The sequence below is a fragment of the Tyto alba genome, unplaced genomic scaffold, assembly GCF_018691265.1.
Source record: "Tyto alba isolate M040663 unplaced genomic scaffold, T.alba_DEE_v4.0 Super-Scaffold_18, whole genome shotgun sequence".
Classification (NCBI taxonomy): domain Eukaryota; kingdom Metazoa; phylum Chordata; class Aves; order Strigiformes; family Tytonidae; genus Tyto; species Tyto alba.
In genome coordinates this window covers 16,379,952-16,395,266 of record NW_024881280.1, presented here as the reverse complement: position 1 = coordinate 16,395,266, position 15,315 = coordinate 16,379,952, and the positions used below count along the sequence as shown (strand labels likewise).

Here is a 15,315-nt window from a genome sequence, read left to right as displayed (position 1 = left end):
AATGTGCACACTACAGAGAAATGAGTTTTAAAAAAAAAAAAGAACAAAGAATCCAGACACTTCTAAAGAAAAATATCTCTTTCAAATATATAGTCCAATAGGAAAAACTTGCTTGCTGGTTTCAGTAATTATTATTCAAGTAAGAAGTGGTAGTCATCTTTTGTAAGAGCATGGAGTATTAATGACAGACAGAAAGAAACTTGTTTTGTTTTGGTTTGTTTTTTTTTTTTTTTCAGAATCTGCATGCCATTCTTTTTGGCCACTATTTTGTAATTTAATAATAATATGGAATCACAGAATAATTTTGGGAATCATAGAATAATTTTAGTTGATAAGGTTCTCTGGGTATCATATAGTCCAACCTCCCTCATGCTTAGAGCGAGGGTAACTTTAGACATTAAACCAGTTTGCTGAGGGCCTTGTGCAGTCAGGTTTTGAAAACCTCCAAGGTAGATGTTCCACAGCCTCTGGGCAGCCTACGCCAGCGTGCAACCGCTCTTGTGGAGAAAAATTCATCCCTTGTGTCCAGCTGTAATCTTTCCTGATGCACCTTGTGACTCTTGCTCCTTGTCCTTTTCTGGAGCGTCTCTGAAAAAATCCTATCTCCTTCACTGCAATGACTATTATGGTAAGGGAAGACTGCAGTTTGGTTCCTCCATTGACTTCTCTTCCCTAGGTGGAACAAAGACAGTTGCTTCCTTCTTTTCTCATATGTTCTATACACCACTCACCTGACCTTTTATTTAGTGGCTCTTCTCTGGACTTTCTCCAGTGTGGTGATCTCTTGCTTTTATTATTGTATCCTAGTATTCCAGATGTGCCAGCCCACCTCCCTTAACCTGCTGGCTACACTCTTGCCATTCAGAAATAATGTAGAAAGAGAAGGAATGTTCTAATTTGTTACAATGGAAAAAATTTACCTGATCTCCAATTATCCAACGTTGATACTCTAGACAACAGTGCAAGCAGAAAAGAAGTGCCTATAGGGACTATGTTATAAATGCCTTTTCAGTGTCAATGAATTAGAGCTATTGCTTGGATTTTAACACAACAGATATGATGTATTACTAGTAAAAGCTCAGCAAAGACCAGAGGAGGAAAAAAATAATAATTTTTCATTGTTTTTCTAAGGATTGGAAATTTTTCAATTATGCCTAGTAACTTTATGTTATTTTAAACCTAAATTTATCAGAAATTTAAGAAGAAATAGACTATTAGGAGCACCACTGCATATATTATGCAAAGTCAAATTGCATGAAGTGTGACAATGTCAAAACACTTTCTTTTAATGGTTAGTTACAGCTGCTTTCTTGGATTAGAAGTTACAGTGTAGATGGCAAAAACAACAGAACAACTTTCCTCTTCACTTTTTCTTGGTGTAATGGAGTCATTATATCAGATAAATCAAATGAAACCCCAAGACCAACTTGTTAGATGGGTGGTAACTGGTTGAACAAAATTACAGTACTTTTCTGGATTCTAAGCATCATTTTGATATATTTCTTTCTAAGTCAGAGTATGTTTTTGAAAGATGTTTCAAAATCATAAAAATCCTCCTTTACAAGTTCATGCTGAAAATATTTTAATCAGAAATCTGATTTGTAATACTTCTAAAATTAAGACAATATTTATTAAGTGGTGTCCTTCAAACCAGTTTCCAGTCTGCCTTCCCAGAATTTAAGACTGCAATCAAAAGAAAATCCAGATTCATATTTTAACAGCCTAAAGAAAAAAAAAAAAAAAAAAAAGGTGCATGTATCTTTTAATTTGCATAAAGAAACAAGAGAAGGGATGTTATTGAGTAATAACAATGAAAACAGTAAGATGAGTATTTAAGATGAAAGGTTTGGCTGCACAGGCCAACTTTGACTTAGTATGTACCAGAGACAGTAAACATTGGAGTCTTTTTTTGCCCTAAACATACCTGTAAAGTAAAAACAGACCTTGTTTCCATGCCCTGCCTTCTGTCTTCAGGTCTCCTCCCCAAGTCCAAGAGAGAAAGGAGCAAGGGCAGGGGAAATAAATGGACAGTGGAGTACAAAGTTGTTTCATCACTTTTCACTCTGAGCAATAAATAATCCTTTTGTCCATGCTGCCCCTGGGCTTGAGGAAGGTAGCTTCTTTGGCTTCTATTACCCATATGGACAAAAGATAAGATCTAGGCTATTAAAGCCAACTATATGCCCACAGCATCATCTTCTCATACTGTTAAGTTTCTGCCTGCATTTGTGGTTTCAATCAGGGCATTATTTCAATTTCTTTTTTAGCTTCACATCTTAATAAAGAATTATTCCATGCCATTAGATAACAAGAAGGTCTTCTCTGTCTCCAAGCAAATGGCCAAACTTTTTGGATAACCTCAGAGACTGTTCAGATGCATCGCTGAGAGACTGCTGACAGCTGAATTTGATACTTGATATACTGAACAGATATACCTGGACAGAGGAGAGTACATACCATGTCCCCCTGCTCACAGAACGGAGGATTTCCACAAGGCTGACACTGGAAGAATTTTCAAAATGAGTTTAAGTCATTGCCTATTTATCTATTATACTTCTTAGAGCCCTTAAAAGTTAGATTTTCAGCAGCTGCTTATCTCTATGACAAGTGTAAACAAGGAAAGCTAAGCATGACTTCTGGTAGTCAAGGCACCTGACAAAACAAAATAGGCACTATCAGTGATGTCTACAGCTGATGAAAGGCAAGATCTTACAGAAATAAATTAAGAAACTGGAGAAGGAGGAAATGGAGGGGAAACTGGAAAGGAAGTGGAAGGCTTTGGGTTAAGATTTATTCATGGTTTTGGCTATCAGTCAGTGCTAGTTCTGACACCTGGCCTTTCCTCTTTCTGTCCAAGGGTGATGCCCATTACTTCTCTGAGCATGTATACCAAACAATGGGGAAAATTCAGTATCAGAACTGCAGTTGTGATAGCAACTTCTGGAGAGTGGAATCAGCAGAATAGCCCAAGCCTTGTGAAATAAGAATCTGGTGATGCATCCCAAAGCTTTAGGAAACTGGAGGAAAAAAAACTCTAAAGATTTGTCACCTTCTTACACGTATTGCCAGGGCAGGAAAATTTCCAGTCTCAAATTCTTAACTTCACATGTGAATTGTCACTTAACAGTACAAGGAGAAAGGAAATTTGCAGTCATAGTTTATTTAGGTTTATTGTCAAACCTAATAGTTTGACAGTCAGTAGATACAATACCCATTTTCCAGGCTATTGATATTAGCAGTGCTGAAGGTCCCTGATTTCTCTGGATGAAAAATACTGAAGTACAACTTCTGCTGTCAGTCAGCAATACTTTCAAAGGGTGTTAGGAAAAGTTATCAGAGAAGATTGAACTGGTACTTCTCAGTGCAGAGTTATGTCACAGAATGACTGATAACAGTCAGCCAGCCAATGGTCATTCAACCTTCCTGTGGAGCATCCACTTGAGGGGACAGCAGAAACATTGAACCAGCCCAGGAACCTCCCCAGGAGCAAACTATCCACCTACTCATTGGTCTCTCTGCTACTGTTAGAGTTTTGTTATTTATATTGTTATTGGTTGGAAATGTAACTGTACCCAGTTCTTCCTTGCAGAATTCACTCTTTCATTGAACTATGTCTTAGGTCTGATAGACAAAGAGGAAATGGGAAACATTTTGGTACTAAAGAAGAGGAAATATAAAAGACAAGCTAGTCATGCCAACAGTCCATCTAGTGTAGTATTATGTGCCAAACAATGGTCCTAAATAAATATCTAGAATAAGTAAAAACAAGAGAAGCAGGTATAATATTATCCCCAGTTCACTTCAGCCTACAATTACTTTAAGATCAGTAGACTTCCTAAGTCAGATGTAATTTCACCAGTTTGAACACCATCATAGTTTTTTTCTTCACTTATAAATAAAAACTAATATAGAGAGGGATCTGTACAAATGATGCAGAGGTCTCTAGAAATCTAAGTGTTTTCAAGGTTTATTGATTTAGAAATGTAGAATTGGTGCCAAAATGTTGGTATGTTGAAACATTCTCAGAGAAAAACTTCCTATGTAATTGTAAACTATAATCTGTGATGTGTCCTTAAAAACTGGGTTTGTCACAAATAGTTTCTGGATAGATAGACCGATCATATATGACTCACATATTAAACACCAGATGATCCAAATTTGGCAATAATTGCAGGCCTGATGTCATTGTTGTAAGATGCTTTTGTAGTTCTTCTCTGTCAACAAAGCACTAAACAAAGTTTCTCAAAATTAATTTTGACATCATAGTAGGACATTTGTACTTTATGCATTTTATGCACGTATACAGACACTTATGCATATACAGAAAGACCATGTATACATACACCTGTCTAGAAGATATCAGTTTTCCAGAAGAGTATTAATTTGTTCAGACTCCTTGTAGAGCTAATTATCAAAGTTTGGGTTCTCATTCCATAAGTTTCTTTACAGCTATTCTCTTAAGATTTTCACCTTATAGTCTACTGCTTTTAACAAATTGCAGTGTTTATTGAGAGAAATTATTAACTAACATCAAGCAGCAAAGCCACTGCATGGAACACCACAAAAAATGTCTAGTATCTTCCAAACTGACTATGTGAAGAAAGCAAATCAGTTTTGGACAAGTTAGCAAACTTAGGAAATTCTTCTTTATAACCTGTGACTACAAGAAGTCTGCTTTCTGACTGGTCCATTCTGTCCTATAGCTCACTACATGTAAATCTTCAACAGGAAAATTAAAAAATCCATACAGATAATTCAGCTGGTGAAGAGCTCAGGAGCACTTTGACGTAATGTGAAAACATAATAGGAGGGACAGAGTAACCTATAAATGAATCTTAGATTTTAGTGGCAGAAATTCTGAAAGAAATATGAAGTTGAACACAGTAACTTTGAAACAACCTTACCAATATATTGCTAGTGTTCTGTATAAAGGATAAAAGGTGTATGTTCTAGATCAATCTCAGGTCAAGCAATTAAAGAATTTATTTCCATTTAAATTTTTAGCCAAGATTTTTTTGAACAACTGTGCAATATATAGCCTTTAGATGTCACATGCTATCCACTTTGAATAAGGATGAGTTCTAACTTTGTTACCCGGCCTTGGCACCAAGTGGTTGAGTTTTTCTCCATCTAGTATCTGTGCTCTTAAAAAATAAATTTCCCATCCTAAAGGACAGAAGGCCACTGCCCTAAAGTAGGATCTAATATATTTTTTAGCTGCCTCACAAGCATAAAACACTTCCCTATGCAAACTCAATCAAGAGGCAACACTACTATTAAAACAATTTCCCCATGTCTTTGATAGCAAACAAAAAAATCCTTTCCCCATAACTTTATGTGAGATGTTCTGCTAAAAATATGTATACAGTGACTTGCAGTAAATACAATAATAACACAGCCTTGAAAACTGATCAAAAAAGCTTAAAATTTCAGCATGTTAACAGTCATTTAATATATCAGATCTCTTGACTGGGTAGTTTGGTAGTAATATCAAGATTGCAAAGCCACCCCTGTGGCTCAATATAAAATTTAGCTACTTTTACCTTTTAAAAATGACATTTCAAATACACTCATTAATCAAATAATTATTTTCTAATTGCTTATCTATATTATAATCTGATTAATTTTCCCAAGTACTGCTTTAACCATTCATTGTTTAATTTATTTTTTGTTGTTGTTGGAGCAACAGCAGTGTAGGTCTACTGCTTGAACTATTATACTTGGCAAATTCTTTGTTTTCTTAACAGGAAACACAAGAAACTTAAAGTGAAATTTTCCTCTTCTTTCAGGTTGACAACTGTTGTCACATTTTCCATTTAGCCTAAATTAATAGAATTTGGTGGAAAACCAAGTTCAATTTTTACATTTTATTTCAGACAGCATCATGATATTTTAAAAATATTTTTGTTTGGCCAAATTATATATGTTAGTCACAACAGCTACATCATTAGTGATTGCAAAGCTTGATTTCTGAAGGACCAACACTTAAAAATTATCAACACTTATCTACCTGATTCATTTATGTCAGTGCAAGGACTCCTAACTGAGTGCCTAAACATGGGGGCTTCTCTTTCAACAGAAGAAACAGTCCCATTTCAAGGAAGATTTTCTACAGTTCAGGTGAAATATACTCAAACCATATTAGAATTTTTTTTAAATTATAGTATCACTGAAACTTGATAAACATGTAAGTACTAAAAGCCTTTTAGTCGTAAGCATTTGCAGAGTACAGACACATTTAAAACTAATTATATATTCATTCTAATGCTTCTACCAGACTGTCTTTCTATTCCTGTTATCTTTTGCCTTTTTATATTCTCACTTAATTTTTTCTATTAAAAAGGGATTATGTAATATGATGTTCTGGTGAATGCAGGACCTCTTCTACTCCCTAATAAATATTCAAAAATATTTTGCATACATCGTGTGAACAAGACTTGTGAAATCATAATGGGATGACTGATGAACATTCATCTTTTCCATGCTGAAGTATAATCTAGTCAACTGGATGGTATAGCAAATTGTCCTGACACATTTATATTAATTCATAGTTCAATGAGAAAAAGAAATAGTCAAATTTATGTTAAAGACTTCTAAAGGCTTAACAGCATCTTACTAAGTATATATGTCAGCTTAATCTAATCCTCCTACTTCTAACATGTTCTGTGGTCTCAGCATGGTGCCCATAATGCTCTCGTATGGTATGAGGGATTGCCTCTGAGAAGTTCACCATCAGTACTACACTTTGTTCAATAAAACTTTACATCTGGTCTTAGGAAGCTATCTGTCTCAAATTTGCATTACAAACCTTTAGCTTCTTTTGACATCAGTAACACTGGCTATAATAATTTCCACTAACCTGTTAAAATATGCAGAGTATACATATTACTGGTTTTTATCTTGCTGTGTCAGGTACAAACAAATTTCTCTAATTTATTTGGGCAGTTTTAAATAAATGACAATTTCTTTGCACCAAAAAGCACTCGTGTATTCACAGGCTCATTTGAGAAGATCTGTGGCAGTATTTCCTCCTTTCTTTCCAATGATTTTAAGTTCTAATCAGAAAAAAGTACCTTTATTTCTTTTCCATGCTTTTGCTAGAGGAGACAATACATCGCAATTCAAGATCATACAAGAATTATTGAAGACTATTTGCTAATCTTATGACATGATGGAAGTCCACCTGAAATCCACTAAGATAGGAATAGTTATCTCCTTAACCATCTCTCTTGATTTCTGAGACATGATAATTTCTGTCTTTTCCATTACAGATACATCTGTCTGATGTGTTTAACACTAAAAATATTTAAATACCAGTGTCTAGCATCCCCTGCTACTTTATTATCTTTCCTCAGCAGACAATGTATCTGATGGTAGTTGAAGTCTCCAAAAGGACAGACCTAATTGTGGGGTTAACAAGGACTAACACATGTCTGAGATCAAACATGTCACTAAAGGATCGTCATATGGATGGTTAGCAACCAGCACTACCTGAGCTGAATTAATAAATGGCAAGAGACAAACTGCTCTCTCAATACAATTCATGTTCTGGCAGCCACATCAAGGAAACAATATTTTTTAAAAGTTTGTGTATTAGGTCTGCAGATTTTCAAGTCAAGATCCATACATTTCTCCTGTATCTTCTGTCATAGTAAAATGCTGTTCTGTGTTTGAAAGACAGTTTTACCAACTATCTGATCAGTAGCACAAGTAAATTCTGATACTCACCTAGACATATTCTGCAAGAGAAAGTAACCTTTGGAGGTAGTAGAAATCACCACAGAGACATCCAAATACTCAAAATACCTTAGGGCAAGTCTACAGAGATTGGTATGAGTAAATTTTAGCCATGCTCAGAGCTGATATGACATAAAGCAGTGGTATTTCGGAAGCCAGTACTGTTCCCTCTTGTGACTTGCCACATTCAGATTAATTCATTCTATAAGCAGAATAAGCTTATTTGAACTTGCCTAAATATATTATATGTATGTTTCAAATTCTATGCAGGGAATGAGCTAGACTTCTGGGTAATGAGAAACATGCCTTTTTTTTCTCCCTTGGTCCTGAATCCAGATTTAGGAAGAAGGCCGAAAGGTTAATGGGCTGTTGTAGAAGTAACACGCAGACCACTTTAAGGCTCAAGAGGAAAACAGGAATACACTACGAGAAACTGAAAGAAGCTTTGGTCATCAGAATTTAACAATCTGTAACACCTTGGGCTGGTGTTACAGGCAGGTTAAAATATCATGGGATTCAAAAAAAAAGACCGCGTATTAATTCTGGTATATTACATCTGTGAAGCACACTAAAGGACACACATCTGCAGTAGTTCTGCCAGTCAAAACCAAAGACTGTCAATAATAACTGAGAATATAAACTACAAACTATGTCATCTTGCTTATGGACACTGTCTAGAGGATACTGAAATGCTTTGCAACATCCTGAAGACCTTATACAGTGCTTTCTTAACTGAGAGTTAGTGTATATCTGTGAGTACGTTTTAAATTATGGGAAATATAATTATAATAATAGTGCAAAAGACAGTCAAGGACATAGCTAAGTAATATGCTGTGTCCTTTGGAAAGCTGAGGAGTGTGCACTGGAGACTATGTGCCTTTCAAGGTTCCAAGGACACATATTAGCAGAACACTTAAATATGTCCTTGTATCTTAACAAAATATTAAAAATTAGTCTCCTGATTTTGAATCAGAAACAGTATATATATAATAGTCTTACATCAGATTGAAACTATCAGTAAAACACACTTCAGCAACAATTATTTTAATTTGAGCAATTATTTTCAAATATATGGCACATTTCTTCTTCCCACTACATGAACTTCCTGGAAATTTTTCCTAAGTAGAAAAAAGTTACTTTTAAATTCTTCATCAATGAATTAGTGCTACTTGTAAATTTAATATATTCTATATATTCTACAGATTTGCAAGAATCTATTTCGTACCACTGGGGATAATGATAAAATTGCTATAATGACAGGAATTATTATGACAGTACAGAGATCTGAACGCAACCAGAATGAATATATCACAATCACAACAAATCTTCCTATGTCTATGCCATTGCTAGTATAACATGAATGGAATTGAATCAAATTTTTATGCACACAATGTATACATTATATTGAGCAATATATTTAATAAAGCAAATGAAATTTATTTGGAAGCAATTATTCTATGGCCTAAGAAATATCAGAAAGAAAGCAGGCAAAACGGTAATGTTAATCTCATGCCAGGAACATGTTTTATCAGGTTTCCTTTTAGCTCTTAAACAAGATGTAGTTAAAACAACAACATTCTGTCAGACTATATGTTCATTCCTTGCTTCCTGGATTAAATATGCTTATTCTATGCCACATTTTTATAGCTTTCAATTCCTGTACTTTAAATCTATTAAACAATGTCAAGTTGAATTTTCTTCAAAAACTGCTGCAGGTTAATAAAAAAAAAAATAGGACAGTAGAATATTTGGGGGCTAACATTTATGTCAGCTAATTAATATGGATCAGTTGTGGTCTGCAAGGATTTTTAAAGTGCATGCAAATTTGAGATAAATATAGACCAAGGATCTGATTTTGTTCCTTCTCAAATTGATAACAAAGCTGTTACTGATTTCAATATAAGTACGGTCTACCAGTTTGGTAGGCCTGACAGATAAAATAAGCTTTTGTGCTCTTGCATAATGTTAGTTGTCCCAAATTGAGCATAGCCCAAAATATAGATGTACAACATAAGAAATAAATTATAGTTGCAGCATTATATTTATTGTTCTGTATTCTTTTTACTTGGTAAGGGAATGAGATTTTGAAAAAAATAAACATTGGGAGAAAACAGTAATTTTTTTTTGTTTAGCAAGTGCGTAAGAAATTAGCCTATGTTCAAAATCAGACACCCTCTAATCTAAAGGATATAACACTATTTCCTTGTTTTAAAATATTAATATTTCACTATTTATTCTCAAAAGATTGCCTGTTAGCACACAGAATTTGGTTATTTGAACATAGTTCTATATCATGACAAAAATAGACTACTAAATGGACAACTGTTCAAAGACTTATCCAAAAGATTCATTCTCCCTATGTTGGACCCTGAGGTAGCTGGATTTCTCAGTAACATCTCTTTCATGGTATCACAGAATAACTCAAATTGGAGTGAGATCATCTAATACAACCTCCTATTCAAAGTCAGGTCAGCTGTGAGATCAGAACAAGTAATCCAGGGCTTTATACTGTTTGGACCTCAAAACATCCAAGAATAGAGCCTTTCTATATGAGAGGCATGCCTTGTATCCAGAAGAAGAACCAACATAACTTAATCATAGAATCACTGGGTCGTTGAGGTTGGAAAAGACCTTTAAGATCATTGAGACCAACCATTAACCTAACATTGCCAAGTCCACTACTAAACCATGTCCCTAAGCATCACATCTACATGTCTTTTAAATAGCTCCAGGGATGGTGACTCAATCACTTCCCTGGGCAGCCTGTTCCAGTGCTCGACAACTCCTTTGGTGAAGAATTTTTTCCTAATATCCAATCTAAACCACCCCTGGCACAACTTGAGGCCATCTCCTCTGGTCCTATCACTTGTTACTCAGGAGAAGAGACTGATACCAACCTTGCTACAACCTCCTTTCAGGTGGTTGTAGAGAGTCATAAGGTCTCCCCTCAACCTTCTCTTCTCCAGATTAAACAACCCCAGTTTCCTCAGCCACTCCTCATAAGACTTGTTCTCTAGACCCTTCACCAGCTTTGTTGTTCTTCTTTGGATCCACTCCATCATCTCAATGTCTTTTTTGTAATGAGAGGCCTAAAACTGAACCCAGTATTTGAGGTGTAGCCTCACCTGTACCAAGCGCAGGGGGACAATCACTTCCCTAGGCCTCCTGGCCACACTACTTATACAAGCCAGGATGCTCTTGGCCTTCTTGGCCACCTATCCTTGAAAGGCACTTCTAAAATGTCTTCTTCCAGTGAAACCTTATGTAGAAGTAAACAAAAATTATGCTTAGTATTAACACCTGGTTTCATAAAACTTACCTGTTTGTAGTGTTTCAGCGTCAAAGACATCCTCCTTGAAGAAAGTTCTAAAAGACAAAGGACTTGCACTGCAGTGTTCTGAAAGTTTCTCAGCAGCTTGTCTAAACATAGCAACTAAGTCATGAAGAGGTCCATCTAAATCAAGCTGAGAAGCGGATGGTGAAATTAAGCTCAGATGTAAAGAGATTGATGCACAAGATGCAGAACTAGACTCCACAGATTCACACTCAATTTGGAAGCCCTCTGACAACATCTTCTTTGCAAAATGTTTTCTTTGGAGTGGATCATCAACTACTGCAACAACATGCCATTCAATGGCAGCATCTCTGGGTAGGTGAGATATTACAATCACAGCAAGCAGCCCACACACTGCAGTTCCATCATGATACAGCTCTGAATCTTCAACCTAAAAGATAAACAAAATATTGTGCATATTACAGACCTGGTAGAAATTAATGGTGCTCATATTCAGCTGATATATTCAAAAAAGTAAGCAGGGTACAGTTATTTCAGGGAGACTGTTTTTCCCCTAAACTTTCCTTCTTATTGAAAAGTCACCTTGAGCAATTATGAATTTGTCTAACAGTTAATTTCTGCTTATTTTTGCAATTTCAAACTACTACTATGTATTTTGCACTTAGTCCGCAATCAAAAAAGTCTTTTTGTGTACAGTAACTTTTTTCCATACCAATGGTCTTTGAAAAATAGAAATGGTAGGAACTACCAAAACTACAGAAATGAGACAGTAAAGCACAAAGATTTGTTTTAAAAGTTGGAGTACTAAAGGTATAGTTCAGATACAGCAATGACACAGTTCAGATAGTTCTGAAGAATGATCTTGAACAAACCCTCTTAGAAAATAAAATGTGTTTTCTTAATAGCAGAGTTCATTTAGAAGGTATATTTAAATTATTTTCATATCAACCTGCACATCTAATTAGCTAACTTGGTAAACTAACTCTGAGTAACTGAGTTCCTTTTTTTCTGATGGCAGTGGGACAGGCTTTCTGCTTACTTATTTGTAAAAATTGTAGTATAAATTGTACTGTAGCTTGTTAGCACGTATAGGAAGTGAATAAATGTTTCAAAATACTGAAACGCCCTTCTATGACACAGAGGAAGAAATTGTGAATTTGTAGCCATTTCAACCCAAACTAATTGTACATATGTGCATTAAATAGGATTACCTTTGACTCTTAACAGACCTAAGATGAGTTCATAAAAGAATTATCTTGTCCCTCTACTGCTGCTGTCTGTTTAATCCCTTTTCATCCAAATAGAAACAAAAACAACCTTAGAACTTTAAGCTAGGAACAATACATGGCGGTGGGTTGACTCCATCCAGCAGCTAAGCACCATACAGCTACTTGCTTACTCCTCCCCTCCCCAATGGCACAGGTGAGAAAACTTGTGGATCAAGATAAAGATGGCTTAATAAGTGAAGAAAAAGAAGAAGGAAGGACAAGGAGAAACACAAAACAAACAATGCGAAGGTTATTACTCAGTACCTCCCCTCCAGGAGTTTGATACCCAGCTAGACTGTGAGCAGTGGCTATCCCCCCAAAGACCCCTCCCTTTACTTTTTATGGCTGAATATCACGTTATATGCAATGAAATACCCCTTTGGTCAGTTGGGGTCAGCTGTCTCAGCTGTGTCCCCTGTCAGCTTCTTGTGCACCCCCAGCCTCCTCACTGGCAGGGCAGGGTGACAGAGAAGACGTTGACTCTGTGTAAGCACTGCTCAGCAACAGCTGAAAACCCTGGTGCATTATCAATGCTGTTTTGGTCACAGAGCTAAACCACAACATCATACAGCTTGCTATGAAGGAAGTTAACTCCATCCAAAACCAGTACATACATTTAGGTCTGCTGTTACCTTATACTTAAATGCATATGCTCATACTCCTATCATGCATACAACAAGGTCTATTTATGGAAAGCAAACTCATTTTATGATATACCTCATCTCAAAAAGTATGAATTTACATTAACCTATCAGCTCTCTGAAAATACTTTTTTTTTTTTTAAGAACTGTTCAATTAGTTGAACAGTTAAAATGCTTATTCTTGCCAGCAGATTATTTTTTTTCTTACATTTTCCTCCATTTTTATGGACAGACAATATATTAAGCATTTTTAATATTAGTGACTTGCACCATCTTCTTTGTGTTCACAGATAATAACTTTTTTAAAATACCAATTCACTTACACCACAATATATACTGGTAATGTCCAATGCGTGACCTCTGAAAGGAAAAATAATAACAAAGCAAACCTGTCATTTTGCCTGAAGTCGATAAGGCCATATAACTCACAGTACCTTCAATTCACAATCTCAATTTTCATCCACTCGCTCCCAACTTTGAGAGGAAGAAATAATGACAGGTTACTGGCACTTTATTTCAAAATTCACTCGCAAACTTATTGACAAGCATTTTGCACAGAATATCTTTGATGCTTGACCCTCGTGAGCTGTTTATATGAAAAATGCACTTACTTCTATATTAACGATAGTGGAGTCTAATTCTATAGCAAACATGTAGCAATTGCTTTAGCATTTCTGTTTTTGATATGGGAACAAAAGTAGGGATAATTTGTCTCAAATTGCAGTCACTTCAGTCATAATAAAATCTCACTGAGTACTGTTTGCTTTCACTTCTTTCATTAGGCTAGCCAGGACTGTTATTAAGGTACCAACACATAAATGTTATATTAGCACTTAACAGGAGGAGCACAGTATTCTCCTCTAGGAGATGAATTCTAACCTTGTCAATATAATTCTGCTCTGAGTGCTGTAAAACAGTTTGAAAAGATGAAATACTAGAGCTTTGTACTGAGAAAAAAAAAGTCATGCTCATTCAGGCTTAAAGGCCACTTTGCTGGCCCAAGGTGCTGAGGTACTGTTTAGAAAAAGAAGTCTGAAGAATCTCTCTCAGGTCACATCAAGCACTAAGACAAACTTTTCTACTTCCCTGTACTTGTCTTAGGTTGTTAAATCAATTACTCACTATTTCTGCTTGCCTTCAGCTGCCATTTAGAATATGAAGAACTACATGAAAATTAAGGCCAGGAGAAAGTACATTTCCAAATTTAACAAATGAGAATCATTCTGTGTGAAAGACTATTCATGGTGAAACTTGTACAGTACCATAGCACTCATAACCTTTAACATTAGAGTTTGCACAAAGCACAAGTGATGGAGCTACTGGGGACTAATAATCTTTCATCAGCTGCTACAGAATCTTACAGAAATACTTCTAACAATGACCTCTCCTAACTTATTTTCAAGAAATCGCTGACATCTGTGTTGTACATGAATGCTGCATTTATGAGTTACCTTCCTGAAATTTACAACTGTCTTAAACAGCTGAGTATCTTTATGATAGCCTATCTAGTAAGTGAGGATGAATATAGAATGCCTGCTATGAAATTCTACTCATATGATGCTGGAACAATATATGTATTAAAAGTGAAAATGAAGAAGAATTATGACTAAGTTGCTTTTTACAATAGATTATGCACTCTCATCAATGAGATTCAGCAATTCTGGCAGACAGCTGTGGTACTACAAAGAAAAACATGTCTTTAGGGTTCTTGCCCAAGGATACTGTTATAGACTGTTCTATAAAGGAGCACAGGTTTTGGTCTAGTCCTTCTATATCATCACAGTCTTGAGGGGGAAAAAAAAAAAGGAGGTAGAAGAGGATACAGCTTGGCTTGTAATTCTTGAAAAAGAAGTGTCAAATAATTCTTGTGAATCTCCAAAATTCTTATTATTGAGAGACAAGAAAACTGTTGGGATAAACACTGAAACACCTTTGAAAGCAGTGATTCCTTGAAGTATGTATGACCTGAATTTTACAAATCTCTACAAATTTCATTAGACTATAGGTGTAGCTGTCATCCAAATGTATTTTCACTTAAACACTTCTATCAGTAATAAAATTATTTTCAGTTCATGGGAGAGGGTCTGCCTCTTGAAGATTCCAGTTTCTTCTACTTAGCTTTTCCACAGGATTTAATCTTTTCTAAAAACAAATACTGCAAGGTAGCTTTGCACAAAAAGTTTGAATATCAAGGGAAAAATGAGCAGATTGTAAAGATTCAGTGGCTAACTGCTGAGATAATATGGAGATGGATGATACTTCTGTGCTATATTTTTACATGATCTGATTTAAAGAGGGCTGGAGAAGGAAGCCAGGTAACATAATTTTGCTGTGCAGGAGATAACCGCTGAAAATAAGTGACACTGTAACAATG

General features: G+C 35.6%; 1 protein-coding gene across 4 annotated transcripts in view; it reads right to left on the bottom strand.

The window, feature by feature from the left end:
• DPH6 (diphthamine biosynthesis 6) overlaps window positions 1-15,315 on the bottom strand; it is a 212,466-nt gene that overhangs the window by 29,724 nt on the left and 167,427 nt on the right. For all 4 annotated transcript variants that reach the window (XM_042791053.1, XM_042791054.1, XM_042791055.1 and 1 more), the window contains one exon: window positions 11,057-11,462. In XM_042791053.1, the coding sequence (XP_042646987.1) occupies window positions 11,057-11,462 (406 nt within the window). The remainder of the gene's footprint in view (window positions 1-11,056; window positions 11,463-15,315) is intronic.